General features: G+C 47.0%; 1 protein-coding gene across 1 annotated transcript in view; it reads right to left on the reverse strand.

Annotated features, from left to right (window-relative positions):
• The window catches only part of Ptprn2 (protein tyrosine phosphatase receptor type N2), a 747,342-nt gene extending 744,549 nt beyond the window's left edge, over positions 1-2,793 (reverse strand). The window contains exon 1 of the mRNA XM_076920936.1: positions 2,558-2,793. Coding sequence (XP_076777051.1) covers positions 2,558-2,666 — 109 coding nt within the window. The 5' untranslated portion in view covers positions 2,667-2,793. The remainder of the gene's footprint in view (positions 1-2,557) is intronic.
• Between the last annotated feature and the right edge of the window lie 10,851 nt (positions 2,794-13,644).

The raw sequence follows: 13,644 nt of genomic DNA on the forward strand, positions 1-13,644 counted from the left end.
GTCTCCTCCAATTAAGCAATGGCTAGTCTCATAGATCATTCAGGCTATCAGGGATTCTTTCCTGCCAGAGATACAGCAGAAGTGGAGTGCGGGAAGGGTGTCACAGTGCAGGGTGCAAAGTTCCATAGAGAGTAGTGTGAAACCAGGCAAGATGGAGGCAATATCCAACCTCATTGAATGGTTCAAAGAGCTGAGACAACCCCAGGGATACCAATGATGGCCTCACTGACAGCTTCGGAACCATTTAAATAGGAAGTATGCCCTGCTCACTCAAGGTGTCCCATGTAGGAAGAATCAATCCTTCCATTCTGATAACATCCAGCCCCGGTTCTAACCCACAAGGGTATTTAATGCAATAGATGAAGAAAAACAAGCAAACAAACAAAGTGTGGCTCTCCTTCAACCATCTGTCCTGCAAGCCTCAACCAAAGAGTAAGTGTTAATAGCTAAATGAAAAAAAAAAAAGTGTTGGGGCTTGGGATGTAGCTCAGTGGTAGAGGGCTTGCTTAGCAGGCACAAAGCCATGGGTTCAATCCCCAGCACTGAAAGGAAATAAGAGAAAGAAACAACAGATGCCTCAGCTTTTCCAGATTTCTCCTTTTGTTTCTTTGATTATGTATAATTATTTGAGTTGAGCTGTTACAAGACAAGAGCATAGCAGCAGCTACCTTTCACAAAGTTATTGGCCATATGTAGTCTCTGGTGTCCAATGAATGGGTGGCAGCACTCAGGGAGAGCCATGCAGTCAGCACAAGGGGAGGGGATGCTGGGATCGGTGCATATGGCAGAAGCCAGGTCCAAGTGCATCGGAACAGAGGGCTGTAAATGTTGCCTTCAAAGCATTCCTGACAAAGCCTAGGTCTGTACTATTGCCCCACAAAACAAACATTCCTGAGACTGGCTTATGACACATTATATCAGTCAGTGACAGCATGCCTACCCCAAGATAGACAAGTCACTAACCTGACCCTCCTGGCTGAGCCATCAGACAATACTTCTGCCATGTTTACGATGGATCAGCAATGCAAGTCACACCTTTTGATGACATGGCTCAACTTTGGTTGTTGTCAAGAGAACACTGTTGTGTTAGGCAGGTGTCCAGGATGACTTATTCCCAGACATTCCTATCTTTGGGTTACCTTTGCCAGTCTCTCACCCCCAACCTTCTTCCCCTTTCTTTGTGGTTTTGGTAAAATGCTATGAGCCGTCAACTACCTTGGAAAGCAGCTCAGGAGGAGCTGTCACAAGGCAGGTCCACCTCTGCTGTCCTGCTTCTCCCTGACCTGTTTCCAGTCTTGTGCATGTGAAGGGTGACATCTGGCTATCTGGGCAATCAGCTCTCCCATGAAGTGACAGGCCAGTTTCTAGCCAGTAAGAAAGGAATAGAGAGAAAATTGATGTATATCTTAGTCTTCTGGGTTCATCTGGGGTGAACAGGGGAAAAGCTTTACCCACCCCCAGAACACACACACCCCTACTGAGAGAAGGACACATTTAGCCACTTATTAAGGAATAAGGGGCCTGTGAGCTGGTCATGGGGAAAGTAGAACGGAAAAAAAAAAAAACCTGTTCAAGGAGTCTCAGGTTGTAGGCAAGGGCCTCCTTTCCATCCTAAGTATTTCCTGCAAACTGAACTAGACCCTCAGTGTGGAGAGATGAGGAAGCCAGGAGAGCCTTGGGAACCAGCCCTAACTAAGCCAGCCAAAGGGTTGGGAAGGCTAAGCTGCCTCCTTCCCTGCAGTCCCTTTCTTTGAGTTTTGAGTTGAAACACCTTTGAAGACCAGAGGCGGGAGGAAGAAGGTGTGGAGCCTGAGGGGAGCTCCGGCCAAGGCTGTAACTCTCCCCTCACTGCCTACCATCCACAGGCATGCACACTCTCTCCTCAAACACTGATTATTCTAGTCCGATATGTGTGGTAATTCTGGCCCCAAAGCCTCTTACAAACATTGGTTTTGTGGCAAATCTCCTTAACAGACAAGATTAGCAGGAGGGAGGTGCCATGTCAGAAAGGCCACCAGTTCCGCCCTCCCTCCCTGTCGCCTTTCCTTTTCCTTCCGCGTGTCAGGAAAGGAAAATGTCGTCCAGACTTCACCGGCAGACCGAGGATTTGCCTCGTGAGAGGAAAAAGGCAGCGCAGGGTAGCAGGAGAGGACAGCCTCCATGGAAGGGCCCAGCCACTCACTAAGCCACGTCCTGGCCCTTCAGGTAGCACGCGGAGCGCACGGACACACGTAGGGAACACGAGAGCAGGCAGGGCTCATAGAGACTTGGGGCACGCGCAAAGCGTGGACACTCGGGGGTGCACAAACACGCGGGGCGTGGGCAATCGTATGGTTGAGCTGCCCCAGGTCCCTAATCCCTGACGCAGGAGCCCATAGCCAAAGGGGGTGGGGTCGGTCATCGGGGAGGGAAACTGAGGCGGCGGGGGGGGGGGCCGAGACCCGCCCCACGTAGCAGGCGAGGACCGGAAGACGCACGGCGGGGCCCGCGGGCCCTGCGGCTGCGCACGGGCACACAGAACCCAGCGCCTGCTCCCATCCCTGCGCCCCTCACTCACCCAGGCGCCCCGGGAGCTGCCGGCCGCGGGCAGACGCGGGGGCAGGCAGAGCGCGAGGCAGAGGCGGCGGCAGCAGCAGCAGCAGCAAAAGCGGGAGCGGCGGCCCCATCCCCGCAGCCGGTTGGCGCTCAGTCCATGGCCGCGCGGGAGCGAGGACCGATAGGGACTTAGCCAGGCGGCGCCAGCTCCTCTTGCGGCGCTTTCAGCGCTCCTGCGGCGGCGCCGGCCGAGCTTCAGCACCGGACAGCGCCGCCGGCCCCACCCCGCCGCCGGCCCCGCCCATGACCACGCCCTCTGCCAGCCATGCACGCTCAGGCACGCCCACCTCGCGGGGATGGGCTGGAGGTGCTCGCTCCCGAGAAGCAGGCTTCAGTCTCGCAAGCTGTGATCCCTTCTGCCTGGGTCCTTCGAGGGTCACTCTGCAGTGTCGAGATGAGTTTGTGGAGAGAGGACACTTGGAGGTGTGGTTGTGCTGCTGAAACACCAAATTCACCCTTATTCAGTTGTACTGTCCGCAGTAAGTGGTGGCAGCTGTTGGGGTCTGCAGGCATACATAAATCCACTGGGAGCTGCATCCGATGGTAGGCAGTTAGGCCTGAGAGGAAAACTTCGTGCAGGGTCTAAAGAGGACGCTGATGGATTGGGAGATCCAGATGGGAGTCCTCAAACAGTACAAAAGGAGCCAGGGTGACCGTGGAGTGAACCCCATGATGTGGTCAAGTCCGAATCTCAGACTTGTTCACCTGGGTGCCTTCCATGTTCACAGTTCAATTTATCGCCGGAATGGCCAGTGCTGAGGGATCAAAGTGCAGGTTCTCAGGCCACTTTCTGAAAGACCTTTGTCTATACAAAGGCAGGATTCAGTGGAGCGGGACCCCTAGCATCCGAAGCCTGTGGGAGGCTGTGTGTGTATATGAGTGGGTTTGTTTTAAGTGTAACAGTCTCAAGGTATGCATGCTTACATGTGAGGGAACAGCCCACTTCCTCCCCTATTTGATGTCATTGTGGCACTGCAGGAGCCCAGCCACCCTCATGAGTTTCCCCTACCCTGCCTGGCCAGCCCTCCCACTTCCTTCAATCCCTCCCTTTAATACCCCTTGTCACAAGGTCCCTTAGAGAAAGACTGCCTCTATTTGGTCCGACTGGGGCTTGGGGTGGCAGTGAGGGAGCTATCTTTCTGTCCAGCCTATCTACACCTAACAAAACTAGGTGTTGGGCCTGAAGATGCTGGCATCTATTCTGACACCTTTGTTGGGCCTTATCCCGATTCACCTTTGAAACCTTTTATTTCAGCCTCTCCTTCAGACCTTGTGTCCCCAACTGGGGAAGTGAGAATTCACCTTAGGAGAAAAAGCCGTACTCCAGAAGAAACACCACAGCACTTCACAGCAACACGGTCCTCTACCCCATGTCGCCAATGGTCCTGAAAATGCCCATCTGGTTAGGAAGAAGGATGGATGGTAAGCCTAATAAAGTTAACCATCTTCGTTGGCTCTGCTTGCAGTTTTCAGTAGCCTAGACTATCTATGCATTAGCGGTTAGAACATTCTAACCCCAGTGTAAGACCCTTAAGCAGACATCAATTTGACTGATTCTCTTGCAGACTCCAAGAACTGCTTTGAGCATCATGCCTCAGCTTGTCTAGAATATCCTTGATCCCAGATGCAGAAACATGAGTGAGCACAGGGGTGGGGGGTGGGGGGAGTGAAGGGTAGATGGAGTAGCACAGGACAGCCTGGGTGGACTGATATGTCCTCCAAGATCCTAACAGTCATGTCATGAACCTGGGGACAAGAACAACAGGGAAAGAAAACACACAGGTTAGGTTCTTCATGACAGTGGTATTCAGACGTTGAGGGCTGTTCAGTGCGTTTTCAGAAGGCTTTATCAGTTTGCCCTAATTCAGTTTCTCCAGCACAGAGGAACAGCTAAGTAACCTTGCACCCAACCTTAGTGAGGGGGGCTACACCTCCAATGTAGAAGGGTCACCTCTCTGCCAAGCCAGATCTGATCATACCTGCAATGACCCAGGGACTTGTAGAGCCCACACCATCTGTCACAACCATAGGCAGCTAAGTAGGGCACCAGGAAGACCCAGAGGAGTTTACCTGGGCTTCCTGGGCCTACATCCTGGAGCACTGTTTGCTTTGGGCTGTGGTATCTCTCTCCTCATCTAGCTTTGTTTATTGTTCGACAGATTCTAGGCCGGGATTATTTGTCCTGTCATTATTTGACTTGCTGCTTAACTCTTTCCTGAGCAAGGTCCTATCTCATGGCAACGGTCTGAACTTTAGAGCTCTGTGTCAACTTGAAGGCAGAAGAAAATGCCTGAGAGGAAAAGAGAAACGGGCATGGGCGTGGGAGGGACTGCAAGGATCACAACAGAAACAGCACAGGGTCTGGGGAGGTGGCAGCTTAGTACGCAAAGCACTTCCATGTAAGTGTGGGGTTTGATTCCCAGAACCCAGGTAAAGCTAGGCATAGCAGCTCAAGTCTGTAAGGCTGCTCCTACAGAAAGATAGGAGAATCACCAGAAGTGAGGCAGTCATGCAAAGGGAACAACTTACTAACCTGGAACTGTACTTGGTTTAGGTCGTGCACACATTCCTGTTCTAACAGTGCACTTAGCAGCCTGCACCGCTGCTGAGTTTTTTATTTTCCCAAACTATGCACACACGTCCCTCTCTGAGAACAATAAGCTAGCAACCTCAACAGGCTCTGAACAACGGGTTAAGATTCTCCTCCCCTTACCAACCATCAAACTCGGACAGTTTATACCCAAATGTATTCCCAATATATTCTGGAGGGGCAGTCTGAATTGGTTTGGGGTACATGTGCAATAGGGCAAAACAATGAAAACTGTGTTCTCAAGTGAACTTTTAGGAAGAATCTATTTATTACACTATATGAGTAATTGAGTATGCATATTGTCACGCCCCGCTTGTCCAGCAAGGAAGACGCGACAAATCGGATCCTTCTCAACAGCCTTTATTGTGGAAGCGCTCTTTTAGATTTCTTTTTTTTTCTTTTTTTTTTTCTTTTATATTTTATTTACATTTAAGATGCCATCCCCTTTCCACATTTCCCCTCCCTAGAACACCCCGTCCCATGCACCCCTTTCCTTTCTGCTTTTATATGATTTTTTTTAAATGTTAATCAAAGGATTTATAAGTTTGGTAATGCTCAATCAGAAGCGTAACCCAATACCCAACCTAGATATAAAAACTATCTTTGACTGGTGGAGACCTGTGAACATCTGCCTCCATGCCCCCTCTCTCTTTCTCTCTCTCATCACCTAGCTTCTCCTCTTCATCTTCTCTCCTTGTTCTATCTCTTCCTGTCAGTACTCCTTCCCACTTAGCTCCTCCTACATATCACTCTTCCTGTTAAAGTAGAACTTTTCTCTCAAAATACAATTAGAGCATACTTATTCCTAATTGTACCAGTGAGGTACAAGATAGTCCTAATACCCAGTCCATCATTCTGTTGACTAACCAGAACCTCTGTCATCTCTTCTAACTAAAACACTTACTTTTGATCCTGGCTTTTTGGCTTTAGAATGAATGTCAGCTGAAAACCATCTACTCAGATCTTTTCTTTCAAAGTAAATAGCCAGGATTGGTTATGAGACTATAGGTCTTCAACCCCATCAGAAATCCAGAATGACTGAGTTAACTGAAGTTATGGGAAGCACTAAGCATAGCTTCTAAAACTTAGCCAATTTATAGAGACCGCTGAACGCCTGAAAAACCCCTATACTACCGAACGTTGGAGCATCAAATCTTTAGCCTTCTGGCCCAGAATCATCTGACAGACCTTAGTGATGCAGGATTATTAAGGGCTGATTACTCTGTCTAGGCAGATATAATCAGTCGACTATTCTGCATGTGTGTCCTTTTCTGGACAGTAATTTGTCTGTAGATGGAGAGAGGCAATTAATTCTTGCCTAGTGGCTGTCACCACACAACTGGAGTATCTCCAAGGATGCTCAATTTCTTCTTAGAATCCACGACAGGAAGCTGTCAGGAGCAGACAGGTCTCTAATCAAAATGAACATTAATATATAAATATTTGTAGCATCAGTTCTATGGACTTCTGATGTTTTGAAAACCAACTATCCATGTAAGGTAACCTGGACTGTTGTCTGTTCACTCCTCTCAGCTATTTCTAAATAAAATATGGAAAACACCCTAACAATAAACTCAAAACCATGAATTTGCTATAGTCCCTTAACTCATAGGTTAACCGTCCCAAATCAGTTAAAAAAGTTAAAAAAGGGTTGGGTCTAGGCCTTGTATTCCTAAATGTGTTATACAGGCACAATGCCCATGAGAGTATCGATATTCATCTCATTTTTATATTAATAAGAGGCTCATACCAATGAAAACCTTAAATTTGAAATCAAAGTAAATTTTGTAACATTTAAGAAATTATAACTTCATCTTGATAATAATTATACAGATTTCTACCAATAGGTTATGGCTATGAAATAAGTCCTAGATAATCCCCCCTGTTCCAACAAAACCACTACTTTTCCCTAGAAAGACAGACCATTATTAACCACATTAGTCCCCAAGCTCAGGGAATAGGGGCACTGACTCTTCTTTAACTTCTTCAAGCTGATTAAGGGCGTTGAGATTTTAGAAGAGGAGTAGGGGGAAGAGTAAGTTGATAAGCCTCTGACACTGTGTCTTCACTGAATCCAGATGGAATTCCAGGACATCAGAGGTTTGGGCAGGTCTGCTCAGTATGCTTGATGAGTAGATACACCAAGGCTGTGTATTCTGCAATATACAATTCTCAGAACAAGTTTTAGTACCAAGAAAAAAAATTTCCCACCCCCAGGGGCCTGACATTTTTTTTTAAAGATGTTGGTTCTGACGACTTTTTTTTTTCTTGTTAAAATTGGTTGTAGTATTTACGTTTCAGATTTTATCCCCTTACCCTACTTCCTCCCACCACCCAGAAACCTCCTATCCCATCCCCTTCCTCATGCTTCTATGAGGCAGTGACTGCACCTACCCCCCTCACTATCCCCCTCCCCGCCCTCACATTCCCCCCCCCCACTGTGTGTTCATTTTTTTTTTATGGGACCAAGAAACTCCTCTCCCACCTATGTCCGACAAGGCCATCCTCCCCTACATATACCTCTGGAGTCTTGGGTCCCTCCCTATGTGTTCCCAGGCTGGTGGTTTAGACCCTGGGGGGCTCTGGTTGTTTGGTATTGTTGCTTTCCACCTGGGGTCAATAACCCTTTCTGCTCCTTCAGTCCTCACACTAAGTTCTCCATTGGGAAACCCCTGATCATATCAGTGGTTAGTTGTGAGCATCGTCCTCTGAGTGTGTTAGTCTTTGGCTGACCTCTAAGGAGACAGCTATATCATGTTCCTCACATTATGCACTTCCAGCCATCCACAACAGTGTTTAGCTTAGGTGGCTGTACATGGGGTGAATACCCAGGTGGAATGGTCTCCTGATGGCCCCTCCTTCAGTTTCTGTTCCATGTTTTGTTTCCCTATTTGCTCCCTTGAGCATTTTTGTTTCTCGTTCTAAGTAGAACTGAGGCATCCCCTCTTGGTCTTCCTTCTTCATGAGCTTCATGTGGTCTGTGGGTTGAGTCTTCGCTAATCCAAGCTTTTGGGCTAACATCCCTGGAGATATGTTTGTGTAACTATCTTCTTTTGGGGGTTTTGGAAGATTACTTTCTTGCTTTTTCTAGGTTGTAGTTTCCCTCCTTGTGTTGGAGTTTCCCACCAATTATTCTTTGAAGTGCTGGATTTGTGTTGAGATACTGTGTAAATTTGGATTTGTCATGGAATATTTTGGTTTCTCCATCAATAATGATTGAGAGTTTTGCTGGGTATAATAGTCTGGGCTGGCATTTGTGTTCTCTTAGGTTCTGTATGATATCGGTCCAGGATCTTCTGGCTTTTATGGTCTCTAGTGAGAAGTCTGGTGTAATTATTATGGGTCTGCCTTTATATGTTACTTTGCCTTTTTCCCTTACTGCTTTTAGTATTTTTCCTTTGTTTTGTACATTTGATGTTTTGACTATTATATGGCGGGAAGTATTTCTTTTCTGGTCTAAACTATTTGGAGTTCTGTAAGCTTCTTGTATATTTATGGACATCTCTTTCTTTAGGTTAGGAAAGTTTTCCTCTATAATTTTGTTGAGGATATTTACTGGTCCTTTTAGTTGGGAGTCTTCCCCCTCATCTATACCTATTATCCTTAGGTTTGGCCTTCTCATTGTGTCTTGGATTTCTTGTATATTTTGGGTTAGTAGCTTTTTGTATTTTGCATTTCTTTGACAGTTGTGTCAATGTTTTCCATGGTATCTTCTGCACATGAGATTCTCTCTTCCATCTCTTGTATTCTGTTGGTGATACTTGTGTCTATGACTCCTGATCTTTTTTTTAGGTTTTCTATCTCCAGGGTATTGTCCCTTTGTGATTTCTTTATTGTTTCTACTTCCATTTTTAGATCCTGCATGGTTCTGTTTAATTCCTTTTCCCATTTGGTTGCATTTTCTTGCAATTCCTTAAGGGATTTTTGTGTTTCCTCTTTAAGGGTTTCTATCTGTCTACCAGTGCTCTCCTTAAGTTCTTTGAGAGTGTTATTTATGTCTTTCTTAAAGCCCTCTATCATCATCATGAGAAGTGATTTTAATTCTGATTCCTGCTTTTCTGATGTGATGGGGTGTTCAGGGCTTGCTCTGATGGGGGAGCTGGGTTCTGATGATGCCATGTAACTTTGGTTTCTGTTGCTTACATTCTTGCTCTTGCCTTTTGCCATCTGGTTAACTCTAGTGCTGCCTGTACTTGCTGTCTCTGACTGAAGCCTGTCTTTCCTGTTATCTAGCTTGTGTCTGATCTCCTAGGGGTCCAGATGTCTCTGTGATCTTTTCCAGCTGCACTGATTACAGTGGTACCTCTAGAATGCCTCAGGATATGGTGCCTCCAAGGTAGTAGTCCAGCTAGGTGTCTGCTGTTCTGGGTGCAGTGTCTCCTCTAGAATATCTCAGGATATGTTGTCTGACACTCTGAGTTCAGTTGTTCCTCTGTGGCTCTGGGTTGAGTGGATCTTCCAGTATGTCTCAAGTGGAATCCGGGGTCCACACAACAGCAGACCTGGCAGAGGTCTGATCCAGGCCTCAGATCTGAGAACTAGTTTCTAAGACACTGTCCAAGTTAGAGTGCCTGGGATCTCTGCTTCCTCTGGGTTCTTGGAGGTTGGGGACAGAGCTGCTACCCAAGATCTGCTCAGTGCTCTGGTCCAGACAGGAAGGAACCAGTGTTCCAGGCCGGGAGTGACTTCCTGGGTCCTTTTGGTTCCCCTCTTTTAGATTTCTTGGGAGAGACTGCCTCGAATGCCCAGAACGGGCTGCTTATATACCCCCAGCCCTGGGCGTGGCAAAGCGCATGGAGGTGTCCGATTGGTCAATTTGCAATGCCTCATTAGCATGCTCATTAGCATACCCCGCCCGGGAGGGAGTGATTGGTCAGGTTCGTGGTACCCTGGTGGTACCTCATTTGCATGCCCCATTTGGGAGGGGATGGAGCCAAATTGAACTGCGCATGCGCAGGCCTCTGGTAGTTCCTACCAGAGCCTAGGCAGGCGCCATCTTGGATTGCCACCTCAGAGTGACTGGCGCGCGCAAATGTGCGCCCTTGGCCCGCAGAGTTGAAGCAGCGCAGCATTGTTTTAGTCAGCCGTGTCAACTCTGCGGTGCCGTTTTATTCAGCCACATAAGGTTGGCGGCCTACAGCATATAATTAAAATCATATAAATTATGGGGAGGGGCACAAGCTATATGGAAAATGATTATAAGATCTTGTCTATTGATCAACACAGACAAACACTCTCACTGGACCCCCACAGATTCCTCCTCCTCTTGACTCCACAAAAGAAAGCCCCAAACAATAGTCAGGACCCAAGTGCCCTCCCTCACAGCCCGCTGTCAATCCAGTAGAACCCTCTATTCTGTACTGGTGCCTCACTGTAAATAAAATTACCTTGCTACTTTTGCAAATCTGTGTGATCCATTATTTCAATCCTTTTAATAAGAAGCCAGGAACCTGGAAGCAAGTTTGTGGGCCAGCTAGCCTGGTATATGCTATAAAAAAACAACAAAAGGAAAACTGTGTCTCAAAGTCTAAGTCAAGGACTGACAGCCAAGCATGGCCTCTGACCTCTACACCATGCTATACATGCACACAAATACACTCGCATCATATGCACGCTCAGCTAATACACACACCTATACCACAGGAAAAATAATAAAGGCTGAGAAAGAAGTGTAAAGCCTTATAGCTAGAACAGAAGGTCGTGGCCAGTGCCACCTGCTTCTCCTGTTCTGGGATCTGAGTTTTGATGAGGTCAGATAGAAAAAAAAACCCTAATAAGAAAGAGACAAACAGACAGATAAGAGAGGGTGAGGGAGAGAGAGAAGAGAGAGAGAGGGAGAGGGAGAGAGAGAGAGAGAGAGAGAGAGAGAGAGAGAGAGAATATAGAAGACAAACAGGGAAGAAGGAGGTTGTTAGGAATAGCAAGGCTTTCCCACTGTGATGGACTACAACCTGAAACTCTTCTTCTCTTGGGTTGTTTGGTTGCTTTTGTCAGATATTATCATGTCTCCTGATAATCACCTGGGCCATAACATGCTATCTCTGGGGTCAGCAAGATCTTTCTTTCCCCATGATGACAGCACATCCATATCATCTGAAATCCTAATCTTAAACTGAGGATTCCGGCCCTAGTCCACATAGCTCCCTCACAGGTCCTGTCTACTCCCAGTCACAAGGCTCACATGCCTGTTCTGTAACCTTGTGGTTATCAGTGATTTCACTGCACATGTCAAGTGCTCTGGATTACATAAAAGTTGACCCGAATTATGGTGATGTTTAGCAAGAACTCAAAATCGTTTGAAATGGTATTGTCACGCCTCTGATTTTGTCTTTTAAAATACCACAAGGCTGGAGAGATGGCTCCATGGTTGAAAGCACATAACTGCTTTTGCAAAAGACCTGAATTGAGTTGTCAAGGCTCACAACTTCCTGTAACTCCAGCTCCACGTGTATCTGGTGCTCTTGTCTTCCAGGGGCAACACACACATTGATGGAAGTATGTCAATAACAGTGGTAATGATGGAGGTGGTAATGTTGGCTTGGTGGTGATGGGATTAAGTGGTAGAAATTATTGGCCTGGTATGGTAATGGTGGTGACAGTGACAGCCACAATGACAAAGGCTACAGTGATAATGGGTACAGTGGAGGTAACAGTGGTAGTGGTGGATATAGAGTGATGGTGGCAGTGATGATGGTTGTAACAGTAGTTGGATAGTGTAGACCATAGAGGTGGTGGCTGTGTAAGGGATGGTGGGGACAATGACTGTGGTAATGATGGGGTGGTGGTCAAAGGTGGTAGTGGAGATGAAAGTGTTGGCCATGGTGTTGTCTACACAGACCTTCCCCATGCCGTAGCCAAGTGAACTCTGGTTTTCCTTTAGCATTTCTCATCTTGAACTCTTGTCTGTAGAGTGTTGTGAGCAAGGCTTACACCCCAATGCATCTCTAAACAGACTGCCTCCCTGAAATGTGAGCGTGAGTGGACAGAGTTAGGAAGGACGAGGCTGATGTGGTCACGTAGCTACAGCACCAAGATTCAGTCCTTAGTGTTTGTCTTAATTGGCGTCACAACTGCTGCAGTGAAACACCATGACCAACAAGCAGGTTGGGGAGGAAAGAGTTTATTCAGCTTACACTTCCACACTGCTGTTCATCACCAAAAGACGGCAGGACAGGAACTCACACAGGGCAGGAACCTGGAGGCAGGAGCTGATGCAGAGACCATGGAGGAGCTTATTGGCTTGCTTCCCCATGGCTTGCTCAGCCTGCTTTCTTATAGAACTGGAGACCACCAGCCCAGGAATAGCAGCATCCACAGTGGGCTGGGCTCTCCTCATTCAATCACTAATTAGGAAAATGCCCTATAGGCTGGCCCATATAGGCCTGAGGCAGTCTCTCAGTTGAGGCTTCCTCCTCTCAGATGACTACAGTTTGTGTCAAGTGAACATAAATTTAGCCAGCACAATGTTCATGGCTCTGGTCCCTGTTTGCACCATTTCCTGGACTCTATGGAACAGCCTTCTAATAAGGTCTGCAGTTGCTGGTCTTTTTAGTCGCCTGACTGAGAAACCTGGCAGCCCCTGTAAGGGGTGGGAGGTATTGTCACAAACCTCTTACCAGTAAACAAGAAGTTATTCATAATAATAAAAAAAATCCATAACCCTCTGAAGCACCAGCCAGGTAATAAAATTCAAATATTAAGATATTTTATTCAAATATTTTATTTATGTATATTTTTAAATATTTAATACTAATTCAAATATTAAAAATTATAGTTTTGTAAGTTTATAATTTTGTACATCCAAGCCAAGCTGGTGTGCTTGTGGCCTTAAGACCTGAGTCCTCAACCATATTTTCAGGTCCCTTAGCCAGGAAATGATAGAATCTGCCCCGATGCCTGAAAGGCTGAGGCAGGAGGGTCAGTTGAACCAATAGTTCAAGACTAGCCTGGGAAACACAGACAGACCCTGTCTCTTCACACCAACAAAACTCCTAAAGCCAGCTCCTCAGAGAGTATTCAACCTTCTTCAGAAAAAGGGTCAGCCAATGCACTGACTGACTGACTGACTGACTGACTGACTGACTGACTGAGACATCCGAGGCTGGATGCTGGAACACTTGGTGTCAGGAGGGGTTCGTAGGCTCACATCTTCCAAAAGAGAAGGCTCAGGGGAGAGAACACCTAAAGCAACACCCATCAGTCTGACTCACCACCAATCCCATCCCTAAGGCAGCCACACCCAACAAATGGTATGAAACAGTTCCTATAAGCTTGTCATTTGTGGTCTAATGAAACAAAGAACTAACACCTGGGAATGTTCACACCCTGAACACTCTTCTGTCACCAGCTAACTGCCCAGCCAGGGCTGTCTCCTGTACCCCTATTGCACACCGAGCCAAGAGTCTGGCCTGCCTGGGATTATGTTTGTCTCAGACTCTCCAGTTTTGCCCTGGGCAGCC

The sequence above is a fragment of the Arvicanthis niloticus genome, chromosome 23 (assembly GCF_011762505.2).
Source record: "Arvicanthis niloticus isolate mArvNil1 chromosome 23, mArvNil1.pat.X, whole genome shotgun sequence".
In the NCBI taxonomy this organism is placed as follows: domain Eukaryota; kingdom Metazoa; phylum Chordata; class Mammalia; order Rodentia; family Muridae; genus Arvicanthis; species Arvicanthis niloticus.